The 17,437-nt window shown below is 57.2% G+C and overlaps 1 protein-coding gene across 3 annotated transcripts in view; it reads left to right on the top strand.

Annotated features, from left to right (window-relative positions):
• RAB11FIP4 (RAB11 family interacting protein 4) overlaps positions 1 to 14,933 on the top strand; it is a 126,094-nt gene extending 111,161 nt beyond the window's left edge. For all 3 annotated transcript variants that reach the window (XM_025916956.2, XM_086686561.1, XM_086686562.1), the window contains 10 exons: positions 340 to 474; positions 827 to 862; positions 2,055 to 2,154; positions 2,422 to 2,525; positions 3,686 to 3,826; positions 5,243 to 5,324; positions 5,806 to 5,943; positions 6,027 to 6,185; positions 7,224 to 7,367; positions 8,545 to 14,933. In XM_025916956.2, coding sequence (XP_025772741.2) covers positions 340 to 474; positions 827 to 862; positions 2,055 to 2,154; positions 2,422 to 2,525; positions 3,686 to 3,826; positions 5,243 to 5,324; positions 5,806 to 5,943; positions 6,027 to 6,185; positions 7,224 to 7,367; positions 8,545 to 8,661 — 1,156 coding nt within the window. In that variant the 3' untranslated portion in view covers positions 8,662 to 14,933. The remainder of the gene's footprint in view (positions 1 to 339; positions 475 to 826; positions 863 to 2,054; positions 2,155 to 2,421; positions 2,526 to 3,685; positions 3,827 to 5,242; positions 5,325 to 5,805; positions 5,944 to 6,026; positions 6,186 to 7,223; positions 7,368 to 8,544) is intronic.
• The last annotated feature ends 2,504 nt before the right edge of the window (positions 14,934 to 17,437 follow it).

Genomic DNA, 17,437 nt, shown 5'->3' on the forward strand with positions numbered 1-17,437 from the left:
CCTGGGAGGCTGCAGACTCAGGGGTGTGTGCTGTCTTGCTTCCTAGAACCTCGGTGTCCAAGGGTCCTTCTAGGTGACCTACTGTGATACCTTCCCCCACACCTAGTCATTACTCACTCTGATGTTAGCTCTCCATCGCCTTGTCTGTGAAATGGGTACTGTTCGTTGGCCTTTCCTCTGAGAGTATCGAGGGAGGGAGGATCTGTTGCTGTATTTCCACTCCCTCTGCCCCTAAGCGCACACACAGAAGGTTCCCCGGCATTGGGGAACCCAGTCAAGTAAGGATGGGGTAGGGCACCAGATTGGACAGCAGGGGTTGATTTCTGTCTCCCGAATCAGTGCGGGGCAGACACCCAGGAAAATGCGGCACGCCTACAACAGCGAATTGCTGGATGTTTACTGCTCTCAGTGCTGTAAGAAGATCAACCTGCTGAATGACCTGGAAGCCCGACTGAAAAACCTGAAGGCCAACAGGTGAGGCCCCCGGGACCCAGCAGAGGGATGGGAGGCCAGGGCTGGGGGTGGGGGGTGGGTCCAGAGGGGGAAGCGGCAGGCAAGGCGGCCCCGCTCTGTCTTGACAAGTGAGGGCCCTGTCAGGGTGGGATTGATCTTAGGGGGCTTGCATTTTTCTGCAAGAGGAAACTCAGGGTGCTTCTGCTGAGGACCGAGCTGATTAGTGAATTCCCTGCAGCGGGCGGGACAAAGCCCTGTAGTGCACCTACTGGTATCTTGCAGCCAAGGCAGAGTAAGGAGTGGACTAGAGTCCCCTCTGTTCAATGACTGTTTTCTCTCTCTCTCTCTCCCTCCTGCACCCCCACCCCTGCAGCCCTAACCGGAAGATCTCTAGCACGGCCTTTGGACGGTAAGACCCCCCACCTGGGGAGGAGGGGTGGAATACTGTCTCCCTTTCCATTCGGGCAGCCCAGACCCAGCCAGTGCCCAGTGCCCTGTGCGTGCCCAATGCACAGAGGGAAACAGAGACCCCCAGGAGTGCAGGCAGAGCAACCAGACCTCTACTGACAGGGAGGGGCCGCCCTTGCCCCTTGTGGCAGTGGAGCAGTCGGCCTCTCCAAACCCTTAGCTGTTTCCGCTCCAGGCAGGTGCACCAGGGAGGCCCCGAGAGACCCGGCGTGTCTCACGGCTGTTGGTGCCCTGCCCCACACCCTGGAGCCGGCAGCTGTGCCAGCAGATCCTGGGGATCCCGCTGACCGAGACTGGGCACGAGTGTGCCCCGTTGGAGCTGGTCACTTTGCTCCCGGTTAAATCCTCCCAGCTAACTTCCTGGGACTTCCAAGCTCCCGCTCTGGATCTCGGGATCCGGGTTCTCGTGCACGCTGGCCCGGGTCCACTCCCAGGGCCCTGGGAGCTGCCAGCAAGCGCCCAGACTCTGGCTCGAGAGCAGGAGTGGGACGGGACAGGCCCTGGGTAGAGACCTGGCTGCTGCCCGGCAGGGAGCGGGAAGGGGGAGCCTCACCGTGGTAGCTGGGTTTGCCTCCGGCAAGTCTTTACCCATGTGCAGACCCACCCAACCCCCTGCCCTGCACAGTCTGGGTGGGTCTCCTTCCCGTTCCCAGGGTCCCAGAGATGCATCGGGAGCCGGTTTGGTGGAGGAATTGAGTCTTGCTGGGTGGCCTCAGGAGGCCAGGACCCTCTGCCAGGACCGTGGAGCCAGTCTACCTGCAGTGGCTGGTTTTGCAGCTGGAGGGAGGTGGTCGGGGGCTCATGTGCCCACTCTGGTCACTGGGTAGTTACTGGCTCGAACACCGGCACGAAAAGGGTGCTGAGGCAGCAGGCCGGAGCCGTGATGGATTGCCAGGGACTCTGGAGGGGTGTAGCGGCCCCTCCGCTGGCCTCTGAGCTGTGTGACCTCTTGAGTTCAGAGGTCAGGCAACTCTTCTCCCCTGACTGGGTGAGGACAGCCTCCTTGGAGGGGTCCCTGGCCTTCTCCCCAAGATACTGGGTGCTCTCAGCCCACAGCCCAGTGTGGACCCCAGGCCCTGGAGGGCTGGTCTCTGCAGCTACCTCCCCCCTCCTCCCTCCCCCCTCCCCCGCAGGCAGCTCATGCACAGCAGCAACTTCAGTAGCAGTGATGGTAGCACTGAGGACCTGTTCCGAGACAGCATTGACTCCTGTGACAACGACATCACGGAGAAGGTGGGTCCTGAGTGGGTGGAGGACAGGCTTAATGTGTGCGTGCTCCCCGGGGGTCGTGGGGAGCCCCCCAGCAGCTATCTGGGGACTCGGGAGACAGAGACCCTGTCCTTGCCCAGGAGTTGGGGGTAGGTTGCCCCGATAATGCGGACACATACGCTTGGGGACCCTCACGCTCCCTAAACATGGCTTCTGTCCCACGGTCTCTAGCTTCTCGGTCCTGTGGACTCCGAGGTTTCCTCCACCCCCACCTCTGCCTCCCTCTTGCAGGTGAGCTTCCTGGAAAAAAAAGTGACAGAACTGGAGAATGACAGCCTGACCAATGGGGACCTGAAGAGCAAGCTGAAGCAGGAGAACACACAGCTCGTGCACAGGTCGGGGGCTGGGGGGCTGGGGCCCCGGCCGTGACTCGGGAACGGGCTTGGGGAGGGCCCTGAGAAAAGCTGGGGGAGGTGAACTGCACATCTTGTCCTTCCTCTCCAAGAGGCTGTGATGTGTCAGCCCCTTGCTACATGGCTGTGCCCATGCAGGACGCACAGGAGGACTGGTCTCTGGGGACTCAGAAACAGGTTGGAGCTTGACCTTGACCCCCATGTCTGCAGCCCCAGGGTGGGTGTAAGGCAGGAGTTGGGATCCACTCCCGTATTTCTCTGTCCTACACTGATGAGAGTCTGACACCCCCCCGCCCCCCACCCCGTTTCTGGGGACAAGCTCCGCAGAGAGAGACACTGGTGTCGAGTCGGGCTCGCACGTGCTGCTAGCGGAAGGGTCCGGGCATCACTGCCCCTCCTCCCGATGGGGGCCCGCTGACCCTGACTGCAGTGAGGTAGTGCATGTAGCATGTAGTTGTCCTCACGGGGTGGCATGAGATTTGGCAAACTGATCCCCGCCCAGGGTCTGGCCCTCAACCTTGTAGGGCCCAAAGATGGGTTCTGGAACACCCCAGAAGGGTAGCCCCCTGGAGGGACTGTTCCCAGTGAAACGTGCCCAGACTGTTAGGCCAGCTAGGCTGCCAGTGGTGGGGTTAGAGCGTGCCCGGTGGGACCTGGCCCCTTCCTGGGTCTTGAATGTTCGGGGCCCCTATCCAAGGACATGCGTGGTTTTGGAGTCAAGGTGCCCAGTAGCTGAATTCCTGGTCAGAGGGATAGGGACCAGGGAGGAGGAGAGCGGGAAGAGAAGCCAAGGCCCGAGGGCTGCTTCACGCAGCCGTGCCGAGGCCTGCCGTCCCTCCCCGCGCCTGGCTGGGAATGCCACCTTCTCTGTGCAGCCTCGCTCCCCTCTGGGCCGACCGCCAGGCGCCCCCCTCCCCACCCTCGCCCCGTGGCGTGCGTCTCCTTACGTGCTGTGGCATCCGCATTCATCTGTCAGGGAAGCTGCTGACCCACAGGTCTGGCAAACACATCGCCACTTCCCGCAGCAGGGCTACGACGGAGCCAGGGTCTCGGGGCCTCCCGTAGCCAGGGGCGGGGGCGGGGTGGGAAGACACCAAGAGAGCTGGCCCTGGACTGGGGCGCGCGCCCCTCTGTCTCCTCAGGGTGCACGAGCTGGAGGAGATGGTGAAAGATCAGGAGACCATGGCCGAGCAGGCCCTGGAGGAGGAGGCGCGGCGGCACCGCGAGGCCTACGGCAAGCTGGAGAGAGAGAAGAGCACGGAGATCGAGCTGCTCAACACCAGGTGGGCGCCTGCTGGGGACGGGGCCGCCTCGGAGTCGCCATCCACTCCTGGTCCAGGCCCGTGGGACAGGCACCGTCCCCGTGGTATGGATCGGAAAACAGCCTGAAGAAAAGCCCCCTGTTGTAACAGTTCTCCTCTTGATACCTGAACACCTGGACATGCTTGCTGGGAAGTATATAAAAGAACCTTCTGGTAGCATTATTTCTACTAGGTACAACTGGAGACAGCTCACAAGTCTGTCAACAAGAGGATAGGTTAAAAAACTGTGGTCTTGCCCCTATTCCTGGGTTGGGTATAATGTCCGGGCTCGGAGCTCCCCCTGCTGTCAGAGTCTCCTTGACCTTGAACACCTGGGTGCACTGACCCTGGGCCCCTGGGGCCAACGTAAATGGAAAAGCAGGGCCCGGTTTCTTTTGGGCTTCTGGGCCGCAGGTATAGCTGCTGGAACCTGAGGCCGGTAGGGAGAGGAGTATTGACCTGGGAATCTGGGTTGCTTACCCTTTAGCTCCAGGACTTTGGACATCCTGTGTCATTTTCTGGGCCTCAGTTTCCCCATCTGTCAGTCCTCCCTCCCAGCCCCACAGAATGACCGTGAAGGCAGGTGGGTTGCTGCACATCAGAACAGTACACACAGGTGAAGACTGTGGTGTCCCAGGGCTGCCCTCCCTAATGGCCCAGGCCAGGGAGGCCACTGGGAAGCTACCTAGGCCCCTGGCAGAGAGAGCAATGGAGCCATCACTCTAGGAAGGAAGTAACAAGTGTGAAGGAGAGGGAATGTTCGGCAGGAATCGGTGGCAGAAATGACCCTGTGCTGTTCCGGTGCCACTGACAGCCCAACTCACCTGCCCTCTTCTCAGGTCATTTAAAACGACCTGGGTACCTGGGCTGTGTCTCCTCATGGGATCCTGTTAGGACAGCCCCCTCTGGACACTAACACAGAGGACAATGACCTGTGGATGTCACAGGCAGCTGCGGGGAGGGCCGAGCGAAGAGCCTGGGAGAGACGCTGGGGGGAGAAAGAAAAGCAAACGCTGTCATTGCTTTCCAAGCGGGAGGGACCTGCCACCACCAGCCACAGGAGGACCTTCTCTTTGTTTAGCAGAAAAACGTCCTCCGTGTTGTTTCAGGCTGTAAGGACGCATGTGAAAAAGAATCCTATGTTCTTATTCACAAATGAATGTTTCCTTTTATCACAAACAGAAGGATGGTAATTCGGTGTCCTTCCCAGTTTGCCTTGGATGACAGGAAGCTCGAAGCTGTATTACCCATCTGGAACAACTAGTCATATTCTCTCTCTCTCTCTCTCTTGCTTTCTGGTATCTTCCCTCTTCCAGGAAGCAGAGAATCGCTGTAGACTGTCCATCCGTTGTAAGATAACCTCCGTTTCTGACATGTTTGTCTTTCTCCTTTTCCCAGGGTGCAGCAGTTAGAGGAGGAAAACACCGAGCTCAGAACAACAGTGACCCGGCTCAAGTCACAAACAGAGAAGCTGGATGAGGTGAGCAGCAGGCCTAGGAGTGTCCCTCAGATTCCGATCTTGAGCTGAAGCCACAGAGGCGGTGTTGGCCACAAAGGCCTCTAGTTGCTAGTTTGCCCTAACAACAACAACAACAAAATAAAATATGAATAGTAATTTGTCTTCCTATGTTTCTGATTTTCCAAACTTTTTTTACAGCGAATATAATTTTTTATATAATGGGGGGAAGTAATAATAAAAAAGAGAGAAGGAGGTTAGCTTGTGTTTGGCCGCACCTTTGATTCAGGTTTCATCTGGCACCATCGAAGGGCTTCAGAGGCCTGTGTTTCTAGAATCCTAAGGGACCCGGCTGTTTCTTTAAGCCGTGACTCGAGGGTTGTGTTCAGGGGGGCTGGTCGGACTGCCCGCCTGTCCAGGTGGCTGACCCAGAGCCCCCCGACGTCCCTGGGGTGTAGTGAGCCTCTCTGGGCACCGTCCTCCCTGACCCAGTCCCCCGATCCAGGAGCGGCAGCGCATGTGTGACCGGCTGGAGGACACCAGCCTGCGGCTCAAAGATGAGACGGACCTGTACAAGCGCGTGACGGACAAGCTGCGGCAGAACCGCCTTGAGTTCCAAAAGGAACGGGAGGCGACGCAGGAGGTGGGTCCCAGGCCGGAGGGCACCGGGCACCGGGGCTCCCTCCCGTGGCCGCGCTCCCGCCAACCAGCCCCTCCCCCACGCAGCTCATCGAGGACTTGCGGAAGGAGCTAGAGCACCTGCAGATGTACAAGCTGGACTGCGAGCGGCCAGGCCGGGGACGCAGCTCGTCCTCTGGCCTGGGCGAGTTCAACGCCAGGGCCCGCGAGGTGGAGCTGGAGCATGAGGTCAAGCGGCTCAAGCAGGTGGGCCCCGCCGGACGGGTCTCCCACATGGGGCCCCAAGCTGCAGCGGCACCTTCCCACACCCCTTCCTGTCTGCTTCTCTCAACGTCCCTGCCCGGTGGGGCTGCCCGTCCCCACCCCACAGCTCAGGCAAGGCAGCTCACCTCTAGGCCACACTTGATGCGGATCCCGGGGTCTCTCCTTGGAGTCCACACAAAGAAGCAGACCCCACTCTGCTGTCCTTGCCGATGGAGTGGAGGAGGAGACTATCCAGCCATGGATGAGGGTCTGCTGTGTTGGGTCCTCCCAGAAGCAGACCCGGATCCCAAGGTTCCATTTCAAATGGTTCCCGGGAGCACTCCCATGATGGGGGAGTTGGGGGAAGTGGGATCAGGAGGGGCAGGGACCAAGGGAGGGTGTGATGGTGAGTGAAGCCCCCTGTTCAGCCCAGCCCGACATTCGGGGGTGGGAAACTGCTCTAGAAAGTCTACTCCTGCTGGCTTCACCAGCATCCCACAGCGATCCGAAAACCCCAGCCCTTTCTCATGCTTGAGGGCACCAAGTCCCAGGTGTGCGGTTAGTTAGGAGACTTTAGGCAAAAGCTAGCACGTGGTACTGGCACGTGGGGTCTGGGCAGGGCCCTGTGAGGCCACCTGTACTCAGGAAGAGTTCCCACAGAGCAGGATTCCTGAACCTCGCTACAGGAGGAGACTGGATCCAGCCTTGCAGCCCGGAGACCCCAAAGTATCAGGAGCTCCTCTTCTGGCTCACTCACCGCAGGGAGGAAAGCGTGGCCAGGAGCCCTGCCCTTATCTGGAAACTTCGTTCCCCTGAGTGGGCCCATAACTCTTCCTCAGGACCCCGTGACCTCCCAGGACCCAGCCCTTCCCCCGAAGCCTGGCAGAGGCCACATCACCTATGGGTGTCTTTGAGCTGGCCTGACACACACCTGAGAGGAGGGTCCCGGTGGCAGTCAGGAGACCGTGAATGCAAAGAAATGGTTTCTGCTGGGTTCTGGATGCTTCTGGCAGCTGACGTTGCCTTTGTCCCACTCCACAGGAGAATCATAAGCTGCGGGACCAGAATGACGACTTGAATGGACAGATCTTGAGCCTCAGCCTCTATGAAGCAAAGAACCTCTTTGCCACCCAGACCAAAGCCCAGTCTCTGGCCGCAGAAATAGACACGGCCTCTCGCGATGAGGTAATGTGCCCTCTCATTCTTGCTTGGGAGCCTCGGCCGCTCCTCTGCAAGTCCTGTCCCGCACCCGTGTGCTGTGATGAGAAGTCCCAGGCTACCCCGAGCAGGGGAAGCAGACCAGGGCCCGTGAGGGTCCCCGTCTGCAGCCACCTGAGTGACCGTGCAGAGCAGTGAGGGAGTTAGAGCAGTTCTGACTTCCTGCGTGTGCTGGGGAGGAAGCTCTGGGAACAGAGTGGAGTTTGAGTCTTTGCTCTACCAGAAACATGCCAAAATGGCCGGCTGATCAACATGTCTCTGTCAGCCCGTAGTGCAGGAGAAGCTAGAACCCCTCTGCCTCAAGCCAAGAGGGGAAAGACAGTAGCGTTTCTTGAGCACCTGATTGTAGTGTGTCTTCATCTTCTGACAACTCAAAGGCTTCCTGGACATTTCCATGTTACAGATTGGGAGGCTAGGACACAAGATCACCCAACTTGTGGAGGGAGAAGGACCCAGGTCTCCAGAACCAAAGTCCGTTCTGCCCCACCACCCCACACCAGGGTGTGCTTCTAAAAGATCAGGCCTCCAAAATACCCTGGTTACATTTGAACATGAATCATAAGACAGTCACTGAACCCTTTATCCTGTGCTTAGGACACAGAGCTAAGTGCTGACCCCTAGCCTCGGGGGACTCCCAGGTGAGCTGGTTACCAGCCTCCAGTCTGGGGGCAGAGGTGGCATTTCAGTGACCTAAAGGACACATCGGGAATGGACCTGCACAGGGGCAATGGCAGCGTCGGGGTGATGAGGGGACCGTTTCAGGTAGAGGAAACAGCTAGAAGCCTTACAAGTCTTAGGGCCCTGGGACTCCGGATGTCATTCTTGATTGCAAATGCCTTTAGCCAGTGTTTTCAGCCTGTACCGAGCTGTTGCTCATACTTGGGTCCCTCCACAGACCAGTTGGATCAGAATCCCTGGGGGAGGGGCCTGGGCATCAGCATATCTCACACACCTTACTGTGAGCTGTCACTGCTCTCGCTGGTTTCTGGCACCCAAGTGCTGAGGTTGGTCTGGGGGCCTGCCTTGCCCAGGTGTCCCGAGCCCCTCTGTGCCGGGCCCTGGCTCACCACAAGCTGGGGATCCGGGTTCCACCTGCACTCCAGCCCGGGCCCGGCCTCTGACCTGCCTCTCCCGTTCCCCCCAGCTCATGGAAGCCCTGAAGGAGCAGGAGGAGATCAACTTCCGGCTGAGGCAGTACATGGACAAGATTATCCTTGCCATCCTGGACCACAACCCCTCCATCCTTGAGATCAAACACTGAGACGAGGGCTGGCTGCAGAGCGGCCTCGGGACCCTCCCAGCCCTGGACCCTGGGACCAAGGCGCAGACCCCACTTGAGGACGCGGCCCAAGCCAGGCCACACACACACAGACACACACACACACACACACACACACACACACTGTAAACATCTCTGGCCACCCTGTCCTGTGTACTGATGCGTATGTGGGGAAGCCGCTCACACAGCAAGGGGTGAGCATGGGGCTGTGAGTGTCATCTGCACAGTTACTGCCCGTGCACTTTGCAGTCCCCTTGCAAGAGCGGATGGTCCTGGAGGGTGGGAGGGGCAAGGTCTGCTATCAGGAGTTACTGTAATAACAAGAACTGGAAGACTGTGTTTCAGGTACTGGATGAAAATGATTCTACCTCTGGGGATAAGGATTTAAAGATGCTTAGTGAGACAGGCTCTTTTCACCCCACCTCTGTTCCCTCTGGGAGTGGGAGCAAAATTATGGTCTTTCCCAGGGGTTCGAATGCCTAACGGCCACATCCTCCCCAGCCTCTTTGGCCAGCTTTCAAGCCTAGGTGCTCAGGCTCAGAGAGGAGGAAGGGGCCCTCCCAGAGCCCCTCCCTGGCCAGCAGCCCCTGTGATGCCTGTGCATGGGGTGTCCCGAGGACTCAGGCTTGCAGGAGAGCTGGCATGGGGCAGCCTTCGTTTGAGAAGTTCTTGGTATTTGGGGGGTTTCCTGTACACTTCCCCATCCCTGCCTGCCTGCCTGCCTCTTCCTTTCTGGCTTGGTTGTTTTGGGTTTTTATTTTAGAGAGAGAGTGCGAGTCGGGGAGAGGCGCGGGGTCGAGGGTGGGGTGGGGGCGGAGAGAGAGAGAGAATGAATCTTAAGCAGGCTCCACACTCAGCATGGAGCCCGACGCCAGGCTCAATCCCACAACCCAGGGATCATGACCTGAGCTGAAATCAAGAGTTGGACGCTCAACTGACTGAGCCACCCAGGCGCCCCTCTTTCTGTTTTATTGTTAAGGCCATGAAAAATGAGCAGTATTTAACTTGAGTGTAAAATGAAGGGAATAAAAGGGGGTGGGGAGTGGGGGCCAGGGGTGTCTAAGGCACGTGTTGGCATTGGGTGACAAAGACCTTAGTTCCAGGGAGGAGCGTGGTCCCATTCCAGTCTGTTCCCTCCCCGTGGGCTGCATTTCACGAGAAGCATGGATGGACGGTCCGCAGGCGGGGAGTGGGCCTTGCTTACCTGCTTCTGTTCTCCACACAACCCGGTGATGGCAGGCCTCAGGTTTGGAGTTTGGGATTCTGAGCTCTGGGCTTAACTCAGCTGGGTAGCGAGGCCCCCGCATCCCGCCTTTTGGAAACTCTCCTATTCAGTTCTCAGCCAGGAGAGGTGTGCTGGTGAGAGACACGGGTGGGGAGATCGCAGGGAAACCTTCGGCCTCCGTCCTTGTGACACATGGTGGAAATTCTCTCTCTGGATTTTTTTTTTCTCTCTCTCTCTGGATTTTTAACGTGATCTTTGGTTGTAGGCAGCTGGTACTTTGAGTTTTCCAGTTTGTCTCAGTTTTATATGGCTTGTGATTCGTTTCATTAATCCACACATATATAAACATGTATGCTCTTGGTTTTTTTTCCCCTGCAGTTTGTTTTCTTCAGCAATTCTAGTGTAAGAAGGAAAGTTCAGGCATGTTGGGGAGGGGCAAGAAGGGGTGTATGCAGAGAAGCGGGGGCAGGAGAGGGTGAAGAGGGGATCGGGGACTTGGGTATGTATGTTCCCTGTTCACGAAGGCAGGGCTGTGGCCACCACCCATCTTCATTCCATTCCAGTCAACTTTTGCTTCTGTTGGATTTTTGTGATTTCTTTTGAAGCATACGTGTGGGGTTTGTTTCATGCTGCAGATAACGGGGCTGCGTTGGTCTGATCCAGGCCTTTGGGGGTCACCCACCGCAGGAAGACTAGGGCAGGGAGTCTCTCGACCCGCGAGGGTGCTGGTCTCCTTGGGCTCCTCCAGGGGTCTGAGAAGCAGCAGCAGTGGAAAGAAGGCATGAGGAGTGAGTCTCTTGAGAATTTGCTAATGGCCCCTAATTAAAGGAAAGAAAAGAAGACGTATGAGGACTTGGCTTTGGTCTGGATTTGACACCAGGAGGAGTCCTACAGAGGCCAGCCAGACCAAGGTCCTGGGCTGTGGGAGACTCGCCCCAGGGATGAGCATTTTATATGTAAAACTTTATATGCTCTTTAGCTGCTTTGATCTGGAATTCCAAAGAAGGGCCCAGAGGCCTGGGTTACACAGTCACACGGTCACTAGGCGGGAAGGAATTTCTGCCTTGGTGTAAAGGGGCGGAAAAAGCCGTCTGCCAGCAACATTCTGCCACCTCCTCCCTGAAGGGGGCGCCATGGGAGCGGCCTCCCTGAGGACGCCGCATCTGAAAGGCCCCAAGGGACCTGGTGCTGTGCCTGGGGTCTCTGGAAAAAGGGCGGACTTTAAAATGAGACTAAACTCCACGTAACCCAGGTCTCGAGTTAAATCCAACCATCTTCAGCCGGAGTACGTCTCATAAAACCCAGACCGTCTAATTGGCTCTCAACGATCATGTAGCGTCTTTAACTGCTCTTCCCTGCTTGAAAGCTCGCCTGAGGGGGGCACATGTCCCAAGGGTCCCAGCCCCATGGGCCCTGCGAGGCACCGGCGGGGCAGACCCTGCCCCCTTCCAGTGTTTCCCCCTACGTTGTGTGTAGTCTGGTAGAGCGTTACACTCTTCTCTCTCTCCGTACGGGGGGCTGCTAGGTAGCATGCACGGTGCCCAGCCCAGTGTGCATTTCAGGCAAACAAAACAGAACTCGTAGGAGAAGTATGTTCCCTGCAATGCCTGGAACATACTTAAAATGGAGAGAGTTTTAAAATTCTGATAACTGGGTGGAATCCACAGAGGTTCTGACTTCGTTGGTGTGGAGCGTGGCCGCCGAGGCATCGGAATGTTTGAACAACTCCCCAGCTGATTGTAATTTAACTGGGTGCCCCTATGTGGGTTTTGTTTTTTGTTTTCGCTGAACCTGGCCACCTTACCAAGTAAGGATTAGTAGTAACTTGTCCAAAGTTTAGAGGTGTTGCGGGGGCATGGAGAGGGGTTTCTGCAACAGATTCGCATTTTACTCGGCAGTTGGCTATCCTTACATTCAGTTGGAAACCAGACAAAATTTGCCGAATCAGCAAGTGAGGGTTATATACAGTATCTAATAGAAAAGGAGGTACTCTGTGTCTTAGCTAGGCCTTATTCTGTGGGGAAGTATAAGAAATAAAGTTCCAGTAGAAAAAAAAATTTTTTAACTTTGAATTGGCCAAGTTACACAAATTATTATGTTTTTTATTAGAGCAGAGGAGAGGGGCAGAGGGAGAGAACGAGAGAATCTTAAGCAGGCTCTACACTCAGCATACAGCCCGACTCGGGGCTCGATCGCATGGCTCGTGACCTGAGCTGAAATCAAGAGTCTGACCTTCAACCGACTGAGCCACCCAGGCACCTGTAGACAGACAGACAGACAGACACACACACACACACACACACACACACTTTTTAATTTGTAGATTCTCTAAGAATGGCCAGAGGGAAATTCCTTTACCTTGACTTTGTTTCTGACCTGTTACAAACACAGAGCTCAAGAATCTCCGAAAGCACTTGGACCTGAAACTGGTTTTCAACTTGGGTTGTGCATTGAAATCACCTAGGGAGATATAAAAACTTCCGCCTGAGCTGAACCCTGCCCCTCCTCCCATCTCTGCCCCCAGATTCCAGTGTAATTGGTATAGGTGTGGCCCGGGCACTCAAATGTTGAAAGAGCTCCCCAGGTGACACCGATGGGTAGCCCCAGGTTGAGACCCCTGCCCTAGAGGGTTGCTAGCCAAGGGTAGAGGAAACGGGTAGAGTTGGTCGTCAGGTTTGTTAATCCAGGTGCTGCGTTAACATTAGGGTGTCAGTGGCTTTGATGGATGGTGAGAAGCCAGGAGATCCCTCGCCCCAGGATGGGAGGCCAGGTGCCTTCAGGAACCGGTGTGCCCAGCTGTTCTCGTCACCCTGGGGGTTAGCACACCTGAGTGGGCAAGTCTCTGTCAGGTGCCCATGGGGTCAGGCGCGGGCCCATTCTGGAGTTGGGGTAGAACAGAGTCAAGGGTCGGGGAGGGGCTGTCCCCCGGAAGGCAGCCTCCTACTTGCACAGCTGAGCAGGAGGGGACACTGGCTTTGTGGGTTTTGCCTCTGACCTGTTTTCAGGCTGGGTGGATGAGGGTCACCCCAGCGTCTCCACTTTCAGCACCCAAACCAGCACGTCCCGGCCCACGTCCAGGAGGCTCCAGGCGCTGGTCTGCTGGATCATCTGATTCCTGACCCAGCCAGGTCCCGGTGGTCAGGAGGGCACAGTGCGGGCGCTTTTGTTCCACCGAGGGACTTAATGGCCGGCAGAAACTGCAGCGGCCAGTGGGGACTGGTGGCTCAGGGCGAAACTAAGGCCGCTTTTTGTGCTGTGGGCACGTGTGTTTAATGCATTAGCAAATTTAGCAGGGGAAGTTTGGGAACGGTCGCCACGCCAAGAAAATGACTGTTTGCCTGGCACGACCACAGCGACTCTTTGAAAGGGCTGAGGAGGGTTTGGGGCTGAGGGCTTCAGTGCTGGCATCCTCCCTGGCTGGTCCGCCTTGGGGACGGAGGTCAGTCCCTGTAGGGCGATGCTTCAGGCTGGTGGAGACCAAGGCCCATCTGCTGAGGGGCCTCAGGCCAGAAGGGCCTAGTACCCCCTGGTGACTTCAGGCAAGTTCCTTCTGTTGACCTTAGGGACCTTCAGGTCCTCCGTCCTGCTCTGAATCTGTGCGCAAAAGGTCAGGGAGCAGGAGAGGCTGGCACCACGGGCCAGCCCGAGCTGCGTGGCAGCACAGCTCTAAGGCCCTTGTGCCGCCCACCTGAGAACATAGGCTGCTTTCTGGAAAGGTTGGTTTCTGAAAGCATTGACCCTGGCGAAGCGGTCCGACTTTGGTGCTCCGACCTTGTAGGCTCCTCCTCCTTCCTTGTGACTGTAACCCGCCATCTGCCCCCGCAGCCACCGCAGGAGGGTGGCTGAGAATGGCGGGAGTTAAGTGCTGTTGCCCCGAGGGGACCGCACCTCCTACCGGGACCCTCTGCTTTGCTGTGCCGCACAGGCTGTGTTTTGTCTGCATGGTTTGGGGTCGCTGTCCTTGTGCCTTTTTTCTTCCCTGTCCACTGTACAGGATTTGCCATGTCCTCACTGCCCCTTTTCTACATCCTCGTGTTTACCCTGGTCCTTCCCGAGCCCTGTAAATGTGTACATAGCGTCCCACTTGGCGTCCACGGGGTCTGCTCCCAGGCCAGGCCTCCCAGCACGTTCTTCCACACGCGCCTCCAGGTTGCTCGCTCAGCCGTGCAGATTTGGTAACTTTGTACAGAACTCTTTTCATTATGGTCTTAAGCTCGGAGGGCTCGCAGTCCCTCGTCCAGCCTGCAGCTAGTTTAGAAGCCTTGCACACCAGAAAAGGATCACTTTGTGTAAAGCACCTTCTCCCACAAACGTCTTCCCGTATTGGTGTCAGTATTTATAGAAAGCAGAGCGCACCTTTCTAACTGTGGGGTTCGGCCCAGGGCCCCCGCAGGGACGTCATGGGTCTGCGGCAGCACCCCTGGCCCCCAGAGGAAGCTCCAGCTGTGTGTGGCTCCCGGTGCTTGGCACTGGGCTGGGTTCAAGACCACCACCATCTGGTGTCTCGAACAGCTTTGGAACTCCCAAGTGGGCAGAAGAGGCTCCTCGCTGCTGCCCCGGCCTGCTATTAACTGCCGAGCTCTTCCTCCTCTGCCCGAGGTGCTCAGACCCGAGTGCCATTAATTCCCCGACTGCTGACCGGACTCACTCGCCCACAGCCTGCTGGCTGCCTCCGTCCTGGCCCTTCCTGCTTTCTTGGCTGGGCCTCAGGGGGCCCAGATGGAAGAAGCTACATGTATGGCCTCGTGCCCAGGGGTTTGTTAGACGGCTTTGACTCTGGGATTCCCCTTGGGTCTCGCCCCAGGAGCCTCCCTCTGGAAGCAGGCTTATCTCCGGAGCTGGGGTGAGACCACTTCCAGGCCCCAAGGTGGGGAGAGGGGTGAGGCCCAAGGCTGTGTCCCAGGGCCCCAAGCTCTCCGCGTCCTACCTGCTTCTAGCCAAAAAGGAGCAGGCTGTCAGAGGCAGGCTCCTTCAGGAACTCTAATGTACAGACCAAGGTGTAAATAAACAGTTTGCTTTTCTTGCCTGACTTGACGGTGAGTTTCTGTGGTTGGGGGAGGGAGGGTGGAAGACGGGAGGTCTGGTTCTGGGGCTCCAGGGGACAGACAGTGTCCTTTAGGAAGAGCAGGCCCCACCCTGCATACAGGGGGGCTGGCGCCGTCCTCCAGGGGCAGGGCAGAGACCCTCGTTTTGGCCTGCTGTCCCCCCGAGAGGTGTGGCTCCCAGAAGCCCCTGGAACACCACCGTTCCAGCCACGGGGCTGTGATGCTCAACAACCTGGTCTTTGCTGCAGCCGTGTTCCCTTTCCCAGCCGGGGCCTCCCAGGGGTCTCCGCTTGCTCTGGCCACTCTAATGGGGCCCCAGGGCCATCTTCCTCCCTGTCCACCGCTGCGATTCCTCTGGGTCACAGGCCCAAGTCCTCCCCTCAAGCGTCGTTTCAGACTGACGTGCCCGCACCAGTGCTGCCAAAGCTGTAAAGCATCAAGGTGGCTGCAGGTTGAGCGGCCCAGACCCCCAGATTTCTGCCCTCTCCTGGTCTGCCCCTTCCTCTTACTGTGGCACTCCAGGTGTCGAAGGGATTCCCAGGTTGCCCAGGCCCAGCCCCTGGAGCGGAGGCTGCTCTCCCTGTTGGCCCAGACCCTCAAGACAGGCAGGACCAGGTCCCTCCACCTCCCCCCACAGGCCCTTGTGGGGGGGTCTGCCTGTAGGTGGCCCCCCACTCAGTAGATTTACCTGGCTTCCTGGGCTGGGGCGGGGGGAAGTCCCCTCCCAACACTGGGAATCTGTTGTCCTGGATCTCTGTTCCCTTCATCCTCCTAATGTGCCTCTTTCAAACTGCCCTACTTGAGTTGCCAGATCTGCAAATAAAAATACAGGATGCCCAATTAAATTCGAATTTCAGGTCAGCGATCCTTCGGTTTAAATATGTTCTGTGCAATACTTAAAAAATTAGTAATTGCATGTCTGAAATTTGACACTGGTTCTGCCTTTCCTACCCAGTTATCCAGAAGGAACTGCTGGCCTTTCCAGAAGCTGTTAGCCCACTTGTGCCTTTGTCTTCACATAGCCATCTTCCCTCTGTGTATCTCTGTCCAGATTTCACTGTTAGAAGGACACCGGACATTGGATTAGGGCCCACCCTATCCCAGGATGACCTCATTTTAAACTTGCTTATATCTGCAAACACCCTATTTCCAAATAACGCCCAGTTCACAAATACCAGGGCTTAGGAATTCAACATTTCAGGGGGACACAATTCAACTCAGTTTGCTGTTCTGGAGAGAGGTGAGAGCCAGCACTGCTGTGTGGACAGGCTGTGCCCTCTGCGCACGTAAATTCCCTGCTCACCTGTCCCGGATGAATAGCTTGGCTATTTCAGACATCACCAACCCTACGCCCCCTGGAGGCCACGGTTCCTGCAACGGCTTCATTGTCCGATCCCAAACTCACTAGGCCCTTAAATTTAGAGCCTTTTAGAGTGGTCCGGGCCCAGGTCAAAGTCTCCTGAGTAGGTAAAAAAAAATCTGGGTCTGAAATCCCCCAACCAACTGACTTGAGCACATTGTATGTGCCACCCTCTGTGTTGGGCACTGGAGGTTGGCACGGAAGAGACAGCGGAGGCTTATGTCCTCCTGCGGGCAGGGGAGCCAGGGAAAGGTCCAGGGGGCTGCAGGAGCTGGGGACAAGGGGATTGGGATCAGCTGGGGATCAGGGCAGCTTCTCTGAGGAAGGGGTATTTCAGAGGAACCCTGAAGGGCTGTAGGATCAGGAGCCACATACGGGGGAGGCCGGCAGAAAGCACAGCCCTTTCAGGGACTCTGGTTTGGGAGGTGGGACAGGTGAGTCCACTCGGAGGCTGGTGGGCCCAGGGTGGATCTCGTTCACCATTAAGCAATTGTTTCATCGCTTCCTAATGCTCGGTGTAGAGCCAGGTGCGGGGCTTTGACGCTGAGCAAAACAGATCTGCTCCTCACCCTCATGGCACAGGGTGCCTCCAGAATGTTCAGATGGGAGGTTCTCAATCCTGGCTGCGTGTTTGAATAGCCCGAGGGAGTTTAAAACCCCACGGATAAAGGCCCCAGCCCAGCGGTTTGGATTCAGGAGGTAAGGGGTGGGCTGGACGCCAGGGTTTTTCCAAAGTCCCCCAGGTGATTCCAGCATGTTCGCAGGTGTGAGGGTCACTGCTGTGTAATCCCCCCCAGAGATTGTTGGGAGGGAACAGCAGGTGGAGAGGCCTTTAGAGAAGGAGCAGCAGGATCTTAAGCCAAGGAGTGGCCTGCTCGGGGCCGAGTTTCAGAGAGCGGCGGCGGGACCAGGCGGCAACCTGACAGGAAGTGAGAGAGGAAGGCAGCCTGGGACTCAGGTAAGACCCGGGTTGTTCGCTATTTGCGGAGTAAGATGAGGAGTTAGAATTGCCAGATGTCAGTGGTGGTTTGGGCAAGGCAGCCAGGCTTCTCACAGCCTTGCCGGGAGGGTCTCCAGAAAATGTCTCAGCTACATGCAAAGGTGGGTAAAGTCACTTTCTGCGCGCCC

Source organism: Puma concolor, chromosome E1 (genome assembly GCF_028749965.1).
Source record: "Puma concolor isolate L17-30 chromosome E1, mPumCon1.1.hap2, whole genome shotgun sequence".
In the NCBI taxonomy this organism is placed as follows: Eukaryota; Metazoa; Chordata; class Mammalia; order Carnivora; family Felidae; genus Puma; species Puma concolor.